Source organism: Hylobates moloch, unplaced genomic scaffold (genome assembly GCF_009828535.3).
Source record: "Hylobates moloch isolate HMO894 unplaced genomic scaffold, HMol_V3 SCAFFOLD_19, whole genome shotgun sequence".
Lineage (NCBI taxonomy): Eukaryota > Metazoa > Chordata > Mammalia > Primates > Hylobatidae > Hylobates > Hylobates moloch.
In genome coordinates this window covers 16,100,770-16,116,143 of record NW_026652294.1, presented here as the reverse complement: position 1 = coordinate 16,116,143, position 15,374 = coordinate 16,100,770, and the positions used below count along the sequence as shown (strand labels likewise).

Sequence of the window (15,374 nt, the reverse complement as noted above, 5' to 3'; positions counted from 1 at the left end):
TGTGACTCATTACTAGGTCATGAAATCGGTGTAGTGGTAGCAACCAGCCCTTAAAGAAATGAACAGGGGCCGGGCGCGGTGTCTCACGCCTGTAATCCCAGCACTTTGGGAGGCCAAGGCGGGCGGATCACGAGGTCAGGAGATCGAGACCATCCTGGCCAAAATGGTGAAACCTGGCCTCTACTAAAAATACAAAAATTAGCTGGACGTGGTGGTGCAGGCCTGTAGTCCCACCTACTCGGGAGGCTGAGGCAGGAGACTCGCTTGAACCGGGGAGGCGGAGGTTGCAGTGAGCCGAGATCATGCCACTGCACTCCAGCCTGGCGACAGAGTGAGACTCCATCTTGGAAAAAAAAAAAAAAAAAAGAAATGAACTAGGACAGAACAGAAACTGCTGGCCAGTGTGCATTCAGGAAGGCTGGGTGGCTTTTGGGGAACATTTTGCTCTGGTTCTGCAGATGTGAGTGAGTACAAGTGGCAGCTTAGATGTTTCCTAACCATGGGATGGGGTCACAATAGTTTTAGCCACATTGGTTGCGATGACTTCTGGCGGGGATGTCTCTCAGAAGCCCCCTCATGGCAATGTTTTCTAGAAGGGGCTGAGAGCTCTGGGCAGTGGACAGGTAGCAGGATAATGGACCTGGATAATGCTCCCAGGGTGCAGTCCCAGAAAGTGTGCCGGGCTGGGGCAGGTCATTTTCCCTCTTGGGCCTCCGTTTTTCCCTCATCTGTAAAATGGGACGGTGGGGCTGGGTGATCCTAAGCTAGGATGAGGGGCCGGGTGCGGTAGCTCACACCTGTAATCCCAGCACTTTGGGAGGCCAAGGCTGGCAGATCACTAGAGGTAAGGAGTTCGAGACCAACCTGGCCAACATGGTGAAACCACGTCTCTACTAAAACAAATACAAAAAATTAGCTGAGTGTGGTGGCGTGCACCTGTAATCCCAGCTACTGAGACAGAAGAATTGCTTGAATCCAGGAGGCGGAGGTTGCAGTGAGCCGAGATGGCACCACTGCACTCCAGCCTGGGTGACAGAGCGAGACTCCATCTCAAAAAAAAAAAAAAAAAATGCTGGAATGATGGATCATTACACTCTAGGCGGGTGAAGCCTGGTAGACGCCCCTCATGCTGTTCACTGGGGCTCTGGGGAGACCTAAAAAAGCACTTGTTCACGGGAGGCTCAGAGAAGTTGTGTAACTTGCCAAAGGTCACAGAGTGAAGCACCCCTTGAATTCAGGCCCTTTTATTCTAAGTAACAAGCTCAGGATTTGACACCTGGTCTCCCCACACCTTCCTGGCTCATGTTCCCTGGTGGGACTGGTGGAGGTGGGGAAAGAGGGGCAATGGGGAGAAGGGGCACTGTCTGAGGCCGGAAAGGGTGGCTCTGGCTCAGCTTGAGACCCAATATCCTCCTCTGACCTCATTCTGGGAAGAGGGTGAACATACCAGCTGCCCTAGGGCGAGCGGTACCTTGTTTATTCACTTAGCAAACCTCTCCTGGGCCTGATCCTGGGAAAGGCCCTGTGCTGGAGGGGGTGGATGGGTGGGAGGAGGACACTCTATTTGCAGCCACTCCTTGTGGTGTCCTCAAGCTGTTCACAGTCCGTGGGAAGATGATTCCGTAACAGAAACCAAGATGAAACAGACTGGCAATAGAGTGGTCACCTCCCTGCACAGCAGCCTCGTCCTACATTCCCAGCCTCAGAGAAGGGCAGTAATGTTCGCCCCATCTGCCAGCCAGAACTCCTTGCCATCCACAAGACCTCTCTCTTACTTCTCCCATCCAGGCTGTCAGTAAAAGCTGCCAGCTCAACTGGGCACGATAGCTCACACCTGTAATCCCAGCACTTCGAGAAGCCGAGGCGGGTGGATCACCTGAGGTCAGGAGTTTGAGACCAGCCTGACCAACATGGTAAAAACCCGTCTCTACTAAATACAAAAAATTAGCCGGGTGTGGTGGCAGACACTTGTAATCCCAGCTACTTGGGAGGATGAGGCAGGAGAATCACTTGAACCCAGGAGGTGGAGGTTGCAGTGAGCTGAGATCATGCCACTGTACTCCAGCCTGGGCAACAAAAGTGAAATTCTGTCTCAAAAAAAAAAAAAAAAAAAAAAAAAACTTGCCGGCTGTCCTGTCAAATACATGTAGAATCAAACCCCTTCTCAGCCACCTCTCCACTACCGGGCCCAAGCACCTGCCTTTTGAGCTTGGAGGATAGCTGTGGTCTCCTAAGTGGTCTCCCTCTCCTGCAGAAGCTGGAGTGATACTGGTAGCCTGGACATCAGACCATGCCTGCCCCTGTGGTGGTCTCATCTCCAGGGAAAGCAGAGGCTCCCGAGTCCTGGTCCCCACCCCTTCTCCCACCTGCCTGCCCCTCTGCTTATCACAGGGCGTCCTGGCTGTTAGGAACCCGCCAGCCTCAGACGCTTTGCACTGGTGGTTCCCTCTGCCTGAATGCTCTTCCAGGATATCTGCATCTCCCAAACACTTCCTCACATCCTTCAGGTCTCTGCTCCAATGTCACCTTTGCCACAAGGACTTTCTGACCACCCTGTTGCAAACTGAAGCCCTCCCCGGGCGCCTGTGTCCCCTCCCTGTTGCCTCTTTGTTCTTTGCGCTCATCGCTATGCAATAGGACGCAACAGGGAACACGGATCGTGGCAGATGCCTGCTGAATGCTCACTGGGACTCGGGGCAGGTGTGAAGAGCTGTCCAGCTCTAACTCCTTTAATCCTCATGGCAATGCTAGGAAGATGACAATGAACATCGTCCCCATTGTGAGGAAACGGAGGCCCAGGGAGGTTCACCGGGAAGTGGCAGAGCTGGATTTGAAGCCCCGAGTGTGCCAAAGCCTGCCTCCCACTGGTGTCCAAGTTCTGTAAATTCACCCCACAGATGCCCCTCACGTGAGTCCTCCCTGCCTCAGCCGCCTTCTGCCTCCCTCCTCGGTTCCACTCCTGCTGCCGGCTTCCCCCAGGCTTCCTGTCATCATCCTCAGGTGGTCAGTGAATCCCTGGGGAGGTGTCAAGTTTAACTGCAACTAGGTGTACCTCTCTTGTGTGTGTTGGGGAAAGCTGAGTGGGGGCATCGGCTTTGCTGAGGGCCTGCCTCCCTTCCCCCTTCTGTCCACTTCTGGCTATGGAATGTGGCCTGGTGATCCATCTGTTGAGGCCTGTCTGTGTGTGTGGCCTGTGACACACCCCCTGGAGGGAGTACGTCAGAGACAGTAGCCAGCCCTGGGCCCCTCACCCACACCTCCAGCCCCAGGCTCTGAATATGGAGTGGAGAGACCTGACCATACCCCACAGTCCTGGAGTATGAGTGGCCACAATAGAGTGGATTTTGGGGTCTTGCACACAGTAGATGCTTAATACATGACTGTTGGAGGCAGCCAAATTCCTCTGATTCTTCTTCCCTTACTCCAAATCACAATAGGACAGCTAGGAAATGTCAACTCTCATCTCCTGGACACAACACGCACACATACACACATACATACAACACACAGGGACCCACACACACACAGACACGTGCAAACACACAAGTGCTTACACATTCAGGCACGGACACTCAAACACACAGACATGCGAGTACCGAAAGACACAGAACACAGCACAGACTCATGCCCTCATACACAAAGACAGACACATGGATGCACCCTTGACATTCAAGAGAAGTCACACCCTGGTCACCACTGCCTCGTTCCTCACCACGCTCCTCAATCATTGGTTAATGAGGGAAGAGGATATGGAGGCCGCCACAGCAGACATATTCCATGGGCCCACAGCGCTGGTTGGGAGAAACAGTCCAGTCACATTCATTACTGGGTAAGCCAGTTACAGGTGGGGCGAAGTCCATATTGGTCATGCCTTTATGGAGCCCGGGGTGGTGATGAGGGGCTCCCATAGCTGTATCTTTATCAGTGTGGTTCAGGAGAGGCTGGGGGATTCCTCAGTTACTCATAGGCACTGGGGAGTAAGAGTGTCCATTCATTCATTCATTCGTCCATCAGATATTGAGTGCCTTCCTTCTGCCAGGCCCTCCAAGAGGCTGGACAACGTTTTAAACTTGGCCTGCTGGCTTGAGCGCGGTGGCCCCACTGTCCTTTCCACCCCAGGAGATGAGCTCTGAACTGCTGTCCAGCCATGCCCTTCTGGCATTCTCTGTCCTCCCTCTCTGCTCTACATTCCCAGTCCAGCTGGTATAGCAAGGATGGTGGGAGTTACCCCGGACACCTCATTGGCCACTCCTGCTCAGCCCCCTTTCCTGGAGTGTCCTCATCTCCCTGGCCCCTAAGACTTCGTGGTGTCCTGGAGCTTAGTGTCTGGGCTTCTCCCCTTCTCTCTCTGTGCCACTCCTTCAGTGAGTTCATTGAGTCCCATGGCTTTAAATATCACCTACTTGCCAACAACGCGAAAACTCACAATCTCTGGCCAGGACCTCTCCTGTGAACCCTGGCCTCAGGTCCATACCTAGCCTGTGACATTGCCCCAGGAAGTCCCACAGGCATCTCTAACTGAATATGTCTGATATTGAGCCCCAGTCTCAACCTGTTATTCCCCCATGGGCATGGCCCCTTGGCACCATCCTTGCCTCCTTCCTTTGCCTCGAAATCCACATTCAGCCTTTCAGAAAATCCTGTGTGCGGTGCCCTGGAAATATTTTCAACACTGATCCTATTTCACCCCCTTCACTGCTACCACTCTGGTTCAAGCTGTCATCACCTCCTGCCTAAATTATAGCAACAGAGTTCTAACTTTTCTGTCGGCTTCTGCCCTGGTCCGATTTCAGTCCCTTATGAACACAGCAGCCAGAGCCTGTTCAAAAGTGAGATAGTGTTCGTCAATCAGAACAAAGCCCCAAATTCTCGCTGCAACCCACAGGGTCCTTGGGGCTCTCCACACTTGCTCTTCCTTTGCCCTGCCTTGCTCACTCCTTTCTTGTCTTATGGGGCTCAGCCCTGTTCCTCAGATATTCCAGGCATGCTCCCAACCCAGGACCTTTGCACTTGCTGTTTGTTCTTTTTTTTTTTTTGAGACAGAGTTTCGCTCTTGTTGTCCAGGCTGGAGTGCAATGGCATGATCTCAGCTCACCGCAATCTCCACCTCCTGGGTTCAAATGATTTTCCTGCCTCAGCCTTCCGAGTAGCTGGGAATACAGGCATGCACCACCACGCGTGGCTAAATTTTTTGGTATTTTTAGTAGAGATGGGATTTCTCCATGTTGGTCAGGCTGGTCTCGAACTCCCAACCTCAGGTGATCTGCCCGCCTTGGCCTCCCAAAGTGCTGAGATTACAGGCACCCGCCACCATGCCCGGCCACTGTTCATTCTTGATCCCATCCCTATTCTAGAATTCCCCATCTCCCGTCCCTGCTTGATTTTTTTTTTTTTTCCTATAGGGCTTATCTTAGTCTAACATGTTATATCATTCACTTGTTAGTTTGATTTTTTGTAGATTGCAGGTACCCTGAGGGCCATAACCTCAGTACCTCAAAGAGGGCCTGGCATACAAGGGGGCCCACTCCAGAAAGATCTGTGGAGTGTGTGAATTGCTCACACTTACAAGTGAAGGAAGATGCTACATCTGTTTCATGGACCATGTGACTTCATAGGAAATTTAAGGGGCCCCAGCGATGTGCGTTCCTGGCATGGCTCAGCTTGGTCCAGTTCTTCATTCTGCAGAGGTCTTGGTTTTAGGAATACTCTGGAAGGCATGGATTGTGCCCCATCCAGCTCACACCTCTGCTTTTCCAGGAGGAATTAATTTAGGGCTGGGCATGGTGGCTCACGCCTGTAATCCCAGCACTTTGGGAGGCCAAGGCTGGTGGATTGTTTGAGGTCAGGGGTTCAAGACCCACCTGACCAACATGGTGAAAACACATTTCTACTAAAAATACAACAAAATTAGCCAGGCATGGTGGCGGGTGCCTGTAATCCCAGCTACTCGGGAGGCTGAGGCAGGAGAATCACTTGAACCCAGGAGGCAGAGGTTGCAGTGAGCCAAGATTGCACCACTGTACTCCAGCCTGGGTGACAGAGCAAGACTCAGTCTCACAAAAAAAAAAAAAAAAAAAAAAAAGAATTAATTGAGGAGCTATTTGGGAACCTGGAAAACAAGCCCCAAGTCCCTTAGGAAATGCTCTACATGGGTTGGAATCTGCTTTTTGGGGAGAAAGAAGAGTTGCTTTACTGTTCCTTCCCTCTCCTTTCACCTCCATCCCTATCCTGAAATCTGTTCCCTGCCCCATGGCCCATGCCCCATCAGTGGCCACCCCTGCTGCTGTCAGCTCTGTCTCCCAAACATCTCCTTCCTTCTCACCATCACCATGGCTACACTCTGGTTGCCCCCCCCCCACCCCCACCCCATCCTGGGCTCCCTGCCTCTGTTTCCAACCATCACTACCACAGCAGCCAGGCTGACGTGTCTAAATCGGTCATTCCCATCACACTTAGAATGACAGCTGAGGTCTCCCCCTGGTCCCAGGCCCACATGACTGGGTTCCTCTGCTGTCTCCGCTGTAGGACCCCACTCCACCCCTGCACTGGGCTCCTGCAGGACCAGCTACCCCTCTCATCCTCAAACATGATGCTCTGTGCCTGCTTTAAGGACTCTGCTCTTGCTATTCTCTCCATCAGCTACTCTCTTCCCCAGAAATCTTCTTACCTGGTTCCCTTTCTTCACTCAGAGAAACTGTGGGACCACATTATCTAAGTGACATGCCCTCAGGACCCACTGGCCCCTCCCCCATCACTCTCCACTCTCCAACCCCTCCCAGACCACTCAGAAACTATCTCAGCTGGGGCCAGGCGCGGTGGCTCACGCCTGTAATCCCAGCACTTTGGGAGGCTGAGGCAGGCGGACCACCTGAGGCCAGGAGTTTAAGACCAGCCTGGCTAACATGGTGAAACCCCATCTTTACTAAAAATACAAAAAAATTAGCCAGGCATGGTGGCGCACGCATGTAATCCCAGCTACTCGGGAGGCTGAGGCAGGAGAATCGCTTGAACCCAGGAAGCAGAGGTTTGGCATCACTTGCACTCCAGCCTGGATGAAAGAGCAGATACTCCATCTCATAAACAACAACAACAACAACAACAACAAAACTATCTCAGGGTGCAGAGGGCAGGGACAGGGTGTTTCACACTTGTTTATTACTTGTCTCTTACACTAGGATGTAACCTTCACGAAGGCACTGGCCCTCTTTGGTTCACTCTTGGATCCCCAGGACTGACAATAGTGCTGGCACTCAGTGAGTGCTTAGTAAATATCTCTTGAGTGAATGAATGAATGAATCGGCTCTGGTGCCACCTTCTCTAGGGAACCCTTCTGGAAGGACCTCCTCTGGTCTGGGTTAGGGGACAGGTTCCCTCAGTACCACACGCTTCCTTCTATTCCAGCATGCAGCATAAACATTAGGTCCGTAGGTCTCCCTCCAGATGGCTAGCCCTCAGGGAGAGGGGCTGCTTCTGCCCCCTCACAGCTTTCCCTGCGGCAGATAAGCTGTGCAGATGGGTTTGACAGACCTTAACTAGGAGTGGACTCAGGCCCTGCCCACCCCAGGTGCCTCCTTCAGCCTAAGCTCTGCCCACCTCTGGGAGCCACCTGCCTACCTCTGGTGAATGGGGGCCCAGCTGTTTTCCTCTGGAAGCCTGTTGCTTGCATTGATCTCGGGGCATTAGACCATGATTTACTTGAGTGTTCACATATTCACCCACCCAGTCACTTCATTGCTCAGTCATCAAAGTGCTTTTTTGGGTCAAATTCCCTGCCATGGCCTTTTCTGGGTGCTTGGGGTGCAGAAATGAATGGGACATAGCTCTGCCTTCAAGAAGCTCATAGTCTCTTGGGGATCCCGAGTGTGAACCAGTGACATTGCAGCAAAGTGTGGTCAGGGTTGAATTGTAGATACATGCAGGGTGCCAGGGAGGCCCCAGAGGAGCTTCTGAATCAGAAGCTGGGGTAGGGAGTGGGGGCAGGGGATCCTTCTAGAAAAATCATCCCCGTCTTCCAGCTTCTCTCAAGATCTAGGTTAGAACTTCGTAGAGAATGATAGAAACTCACGTCTTCCAGCTTTAAAGAATTATTTTTGTTGTCCAGCCCAGGACTAGCATTTTATAGACCAGGAGTCAGCAAACTATACCAAATGAAGACTGCTGCCTGGTTGTGTAAATCAAGTTAAGTTTCACTGTAACACAGCCACACATATGCCTCCATATTGTCAGTGGCCACAAGAGCAGAGTTGGGTAAATGGGACAGAGATTGCATGGCCCACAAAGCCTAAAATATTCAACATCTGATTCTTTACAGAAAAAGTTTGCCAACCCCTGTTACAGATGTTCAAAAAATATTGTTGGATTAAGTCAACTCAAATCAGACCTTCAGAATCCTGCGTTGCCAATCTCAGTCCAAGTCTTTTGTCCAGGGACACCAAAATGAACCAAATACTCTATGCTCTATGCTCTTCTTTCTTAAAAACGAGGAAATGGAGGCATTGAGTTGTCAGGAATTGCTACTGAAGAATCCTCTATCTCTTCTTAACAAAAAGCATTCATTGAGCTGTTATAAGGGCAGCAATGAATGAGACAAGTTTCCTGCCCCCAGGCGCTTACTGCCTAGCAGATAAAGCATGACATCATTCGAGCTCCACCTGGTGAGCCTTGTGCTCCGGGAGTGTGGCTCCTAGTGTGGGGCTTGGCTTTGCTTGCTGGCTTCCCCCTTCAACATTCAGGCCTCACCTCTGCCATGCTGTGTCTCCCAAGTTGAGCTGCTTTTCCAAGGGCCCTCCCTGCCAGGCTGTGCACTTCTTGGGGGCAGGCCCTCATCCATTTTGGCCTCCCCAGCACTGAGCACAGGATCCAGCACACAGAAGGAGCTCAACCCATGTTTACTGCACAGCTGGGCTCCTGCAGCCCCACCCCAGACACAATCACAGGTAACAGGTAACCACAACCAAATGGCCTTTTAGGAATTCCAGTTAAGAGCAACGTCTTGAAGGAATTCATAAAAGGAAATGATGAGCAGGGTATGATATGTTTTCCTTTAAAAAAAAGAATCTAAAAATTGCATCGTGTTCCCTCCCTCTTTCTTCTTAGCTGCCTGGCTGACTTTACATTCCACGGGCTTTTCAATGAAACCAGATTCCAGGCTGACCTGAGAGCTGGGCTTGATGTGAGAAGTAATTATTGAAAGAGACAGGGGCAATCTGTATAATAAAATGCCTCCTACATGTTTCATAAAAGTGATCTGAGGGCAATGGCAACCCTTGTGCTGTTGGGGAGGGGAGGTGGCAGGGCCTGGAGCAGAGGCGGGGTTGCTCCTGGGAGGAGAGCAAACCTCCTTCCAAAGAGATGGCCTGAGAACCTTCGGCTTTGCCGTCCCAGGCCTCAAGGACTCTCAGCCCCTCTCGTGGAAATCCCTTTCTCAGGGAATAGGTAGCCTTGTTAGTTTTTGCTGATACTTGAGACATTTCCTTGGAGCCTCAGAATACTTTCTCTTGATAATATGTCTCAGGTGGATTTAAGATCGCAGCTGTTATATCAGGATTTAACTTTGACTTACTTGACTTGCGGGGGAAGAAAAAAATCTCTCTCTCTCTCTCTCTCTTTTTTTTTTCATTAGAAGTTCCAATCTGGCACTGCCTGGTGGGTTACTTCATTCAATTATTCAAGAAATATTCACTGAGCACTTATTACATGCCAAGCACTGGGCTGAGAATATAATGGTGAATGCTAGGGTGATTCCATACCCTAGCAGAGTTGGGAGATGGTTACTCAAATAGCCAAGGACCCCACAGCATGAAAAAAGTACTGTCCTCTAGGAACCCATGCAGAAGGCAGGAAGGACTTCCAGGAGAAGGTGATGTTTTAGCTAAGACCTGGAGGTTGACTGAGTAGGAGTTTGCCAGACAAAGATGGGGAGGGAAGGGCATTGCAGGCAGAGGGAACAGCATGTATGAAGGTCTGCACTCCGGAAAGGAGAGAGGCTCAGCTTTTTCCTGCCCTCTGCTGTGATGAGGGCCTCTAGGTAGGCCTGGTCCTTGACTCTGTGAAGGATGGAAGGGCAGGGTCCACCACCAGGAGGGAGACAAAAACAATTGTGTGCACTCACGGAGGAAATATTCTGCTGTGTCAGCTTCATAATCTGCATCCTCTGGGAAGTGATCGATTTGCTTGCACAGACCTTTGAAATTCCCTGCAAGACAAAGGGAGAAGGAGCGCATGAAACATCATAGTTTTGGGGGCGCTTAAGGCCCACCTGCCTCTTCCCAGCTTCTGGCCATTTGGAAAGTCACTCAGCCCTCTCCCTCACCCCTGAAGGAAGGTTTCGCTTTGTCTGTTTGGACATCTGCCTGGTGAATCACAACACACACACCCGCAGTACTGCGGAGAGGATCTAAAGCCGACGACTTCAAAACGCTGCCTTCTGTCCCTGCACCGAAGCTTCTGAGGATTAGCGGAGGCTTGGCAGCAGTGGAGGTTTGATTCCGAGCTGGGGACTGCCACGGAGGAGGCCGATGAATGCTCCTCAGCCCGTCTCTGTGCCCCAGCATAGCTGGGAGTCACCCTGCATTTTACATGTGGGAAAGCAGCAGATCCCTTTCTAAAGGGGACACACCCCACACTGGTGCTGCCAGATGCTGCCACAGCCCTTTAGAAGAGCCTGCAAACACTTTCCCATCTGCAATTCTGCACGGAATTCACCAAACCGAGCTGCTAACCGCTCTGAAATAAATATGGGGGTGGAGAGGAGGTTGAGCCCCCTGGGGGCTGGACTTTTGGGTTTTGAACTACAACTCATTTTGGTTCCCCTACAGGCCTGTGAGAGGAGTATTATCATCCTCATTGTATAGATGAGGAAACTGAGGCTCAGAAAGGCTGAACTATCTGAGCAAGTACTTGTGGCTAGGAAATGATGGAATCAGGACTCAAACTAGGGTCTTTTGACTCTAAATGTTTCCTCGGTGCCTGCTGGGAAGGTGAGAGCTGGCCTGGGGCAAATCCCAGCACAGTGTCAAGGCAGGTCCTCCCCGATGTTCACTGATGAGCAAGTGAACTCTTGAATGCAGCCTTTCTAAAAGCCGATAAGTAGCACAGACTCTACAATCACCAGAGCATCGGCTTCCTGACAGCAGAGACTTTGTTTCATTCACCATCTTATCCCCAGCACCAGCATAGGCACAGCGAATGTCCTTTAACCTTCTCTGAATGGCAGAAGGATTGGGTGTATGCTGGGGCATATGCACAGTGGGTAAGATGCAGGTTGCACAGCCAGACTGCCTGGGTCCAGCTGTGCGTCACTCGGTGTCCTCACCTGAGAGTGGCGATAACAAGAATTCTTCCCTGGCAGATTGTCTTGGAGGTTCACTGAGCTGATGCATGTTGAGTAGTCAGAACAGTGCCTGACACATTTAGGAAGTCCTTGGGGGCATTGACGTGAGAGAGAAATGAAATTTGACTATGTCCAGCCACCAACATAGTAGCTAGTGTGACCTAATTAATACAGCCCTCGATACACGTTGGCAATGATTTCCTTCTACAGTCCTGAGACTATGTCTTATAAAATAGGGGCAGATTCTAGTATGTGCCATAGATATTACTTAGGAATTTTACGGTATTATTACATATACCTTTTTTTTTTTTTTTTTTTCCCCGAAATGGAGTCTCGCTCTGTCACCCAGGCTTGAGTGCAGTGGCGCGATCTCGGCTCACTGCAACCTCCGACTCCCAAGTTCAAGTGATTCTCCTGCATCAGCCTCCCAAGTAGCCGGGGTTACAGGCACACACCACCATGATCCCCTAATTTTTGTATTTTAGTAGAGATGGGGTTTCACCATGTTGGCCAGGCTGGTCCCCCACTCCTGACCTCAAATGATCTGCCTGCCTCAGCTTCCCCAAGTGCTGGGATTACAGGCATGAGCCACTGCACCCAGCCTAGACATATATATATACACACATATAATATAGACCTGTATATTAGGTTGGTGCAAAAGCAATTGTGGTTTTTGCCATCAAAAGTTATAGTGAAACCGTAATTACTTTTGCATCAACCTAATAGTACACAGGTATATAGTATACAGGGATACTTACATATTACATAGAAATATAAGCATTTTAGGAACTTCTGGCTATGATTATATGCTGCATATAATGGAAAAGAGGAACCCCTATAACTCCCTTTCACACGAGCTATCCCTGTACCAAATTCACTAACTTTCTTGAATTCTACAAGAAAAACAATTCCCCAGAGCATATCGGGACTTCTGGTCACTTCACTGAAGCTTGGTAGGGCCACTCAAAATGGTCCCATGGGCAGGTGTCTTCTCTGAGTGTTTTGGGTTCCCTGCTTTTTGCTGTCCCCACCCCCATCGTGTCATGGCCCCTCTGCCTTCTTGCATCTTGGGGTGTTAAAACGAAGCCTTGTCCCCTCCCTAGTACCTTGTTTCCCTAATCCAACCACACACCCTTCTCTGTGGGAAAAGTCTCCATACCAGCTGCTAAGAGGATAGCGAATTCTCCCTATTGTTAAAATTACAAATCAGTGTATTTGAAAAGCACTTTGCGAAGCACTTTCATTTTCTTTCAATTCAATCTGACAAATGTTTCAGCAAGCTGGTGCCAGGCATCTTTATAAAGAATCTGTGCAGGAGTGAGGCTCAGAGAGCGGTACTGACATGCCCTGAGGCATCCCACAAATCGAGGACAGAGCTTAACCCAGAAGGGCCCCAGCTGCATCCTGGTGGGCCACACCCACTCCTGATCCCCGCAGGAACAGGAGCTCACATTCTGCGGGGAGCCTAGTTGCTCCTTGTGTGCAAGCCTGGGCCTCACTCATCCTTGGACCATTGGCTCCTAGCTCAGTGCCTGGCACAGAAGGAGGGTTCAGGAGATGCTAACAGAGAGGCCGTGGGAGATAATCAGTGGCCCAGACCTCTCCTCGAGGCCTGAACCTGGGTATCCAGCTGCCTATTTGACGTCTCCTGGTGGATGTTTTAAAGGCACTGAATATGAACTTCTGATCTTTCCCTCCAGCCTGGCACTCTGGAGGCCCCAGTTAGCTCGGCGAATGCTTCTCCAGGGCTCCCTTGTGTAAGCCTGAGCCTAGTTGTCAGCGCTGACATCTATCTCTTCCTCCTCCCTGCAGGCTCCATGCATCAGGGCATCCTGTCTGTGTTAGATCCTTAGTGTCTCAAACTTGCCTGATGTCTCTGAGACAGCACCGCCCACCACCAGGCCACCATCCCTGCTCCCTGGATGGCTGCTGTGGCCTCCCCACTCATCAGTTTGCACCCACTCTTATCCTTCTCTACAGAGCTATGACAGTGATCCTTTGTACATGCAAATCTGATCATGCCACCTCCAGCTCGGAAACACTCCAGCTTCCCAGTGCTCTCGGGGAAAAGCTCAACATCTCTAACAAAGCCTGACCCCCAACCTCCACATCTGGCCTCACCTCCCACCCGCCTCCTCCCTCCCTGCACATCTCTGCCTTCTTTCCTGCCACGCTCCCTCCTACCTCAGGACCGTGGCACATGCATGCTGGTCCTGCTGTCTGAGTTCCCACCATGTCCTTTGTTGCCTCTTTCTCCTAACCTCCTTCCGTTTCCCTGCACTGTGCTACTGGGGTGTCCTCCACTAGCTGGCTAGTGCTGGCTGCTCTGTGTTGGGGGGAGACATTAAAGCCTGTATGATACTAGTGGGAATGTTCTAGTAGAGAGGGAAGAAGGGAGGGGCTGGGGCAGTGACTCAGCCTTTAGCTTTGGGAAGCTGAGGCAGGAGGATCCCTTGAAGCCAGGAGTTCAAGACCAGCCTGGGCAACATAGCAAGACCCTATATCTACAAAAAATAAAAACAAATTAGCCGGGTGTGGTGGTATATGTCTGTGGTCCTAGCTTACTTGGGAGGCTGAGGCAGGAGGATCCCTTGAACCTAGGTGTTTGAGGCTGCAGTGAGCTAGGATAGCACCACTGCACTCCAGTCTGGTGACAGAGCAAGACTCTGTCTCAAAAATAAAATCAAAATAAAAAAGTAAAAGAAAGGAGGACAGAAGGGATGACCTGCAGAGATGGGGGAGCAATACAGGTGCACTGTGCAAGGAGATGAGGCCCAGGACACAGTGCAAAGGGGGTGGTGCTGTGCCAGGAGGGACAGCAAAGCTCGTGGGTGCAGTGCTGGGGATGGGCAGACATGGTGGGAGGGTGTAACACTTCTCTTCTGTTGCTTCTATTTTCCCGACAAAATGGGAAGCAGGATCATCAACTGAGAGTGAGGATGGAGAGGAAGGGTTGGGGATGGGAGGACAGAGGAAGGGAAGTGAGAGTGGGAGGGAGTGGACCAGGCTGTAAAGTATGTGTGTCAGTGGCTTGAAGGTCCCTTCTGAGATTCTGTGGTTTTCTCCAGCCACATTCGGGGCGTGGGTGCAGTTAGCTGGAGAGTTGCTTCTAATAAGGAGGAGGTTTGTGAGGTGAGTGCAACGGGGAGAGGGTGGAAAGGGAGGGATTATGAGGATGGATATGGAGTCTAAGCTGGGTAAACAGGGAAATGAGGACCTGAAGGGCAAGTGAGGCAGTGCAAAGGCGGGGGTGAGGGGTGGAGTGGGGAGGGCAGTCAATGCTTTTGAGCCTGGGGTTGGGGTGGGGTCAAAACATTATTGAAATGGGGGTGCATGGGAGTGAGCTGCAAGGGTGGCACATGGTAGCCAGAGGGTGGGATGCAAAAGACAGAGAGTGGAGGGGGTATGGATATTGGAAATGCCAAGGGCAAGGGTAAGACCCCGAATGAGGTGGCTTGGGGCAGGCGGAGGTAGGGATGATCTTCAAGTATGCACTGGAAAGGTCGTACAAATTAATAGATACGGCAAAACTACAACGTTCACTTTTATTTTCTATATACATCAAGTATATATTAAGAAACTGCCTACCTGGTTAAAATTTGAAGTGCAAATGATTCATCAAATTATTCTAATAAGCCCCAAATCACCGATTGGTTTTTAGAAATGAATGGTGTGATCTTTTGATGATGAGGCTGTTATGAGCTAAATGATGGCTTGACTGACCATGCTTTGACACAGGAAACAATACCAGATGCTCCCCAAACTTCCCTGTTAGAGTAAGGGTCATTCCATCTCAGCGAGTGCAGAATCTTCTCCTAACTTGTCCTCTGCGGTTCGACTAGAGGACCTCTCTGTGCCCAGCAGCCCCAGGAGGTCAGGGCCGGGAATGGGAAGGTAGTGGGAGGCTGTGAGAGGGGTAGATGCTCTCATCCGCAGGGCAGCGGTGTGCGCCCAGTCCAGCCCAGTCCCACCAGTCAGGGCCAGTAGGGAGACTCTTCTTCTCTTGCTCCCACCCTTGGGGTGGGCCTTGGAGTTTATAGAA

At 51.0% G+C, this 15,374-nt stretch overlaps 1 protein-coding gene across 1 annotated transcript in view; it reads right to left on the bottom strand.

The window, feature by feature from the left end:
- CACNG2 (calcium voltage-gated channel auxiliary subunit gamma 2) overlaps nt 1-15,374 on the bottom strand; it is a 141,841-nt gene that overhangs the window by 16,955 nt on the left and 109,512 nt on the right. The window contains exon 2 of the mRNA XM_032138022.3: nt 10,112-10,195. Within this exon, the coding sequence (XP_031993913.1) occupies nt 10,112-10,195 (84 nt within the window). The remainder of the gene's footprint in view (nt 1-10,111; nt 10,196-15,374) is intronic.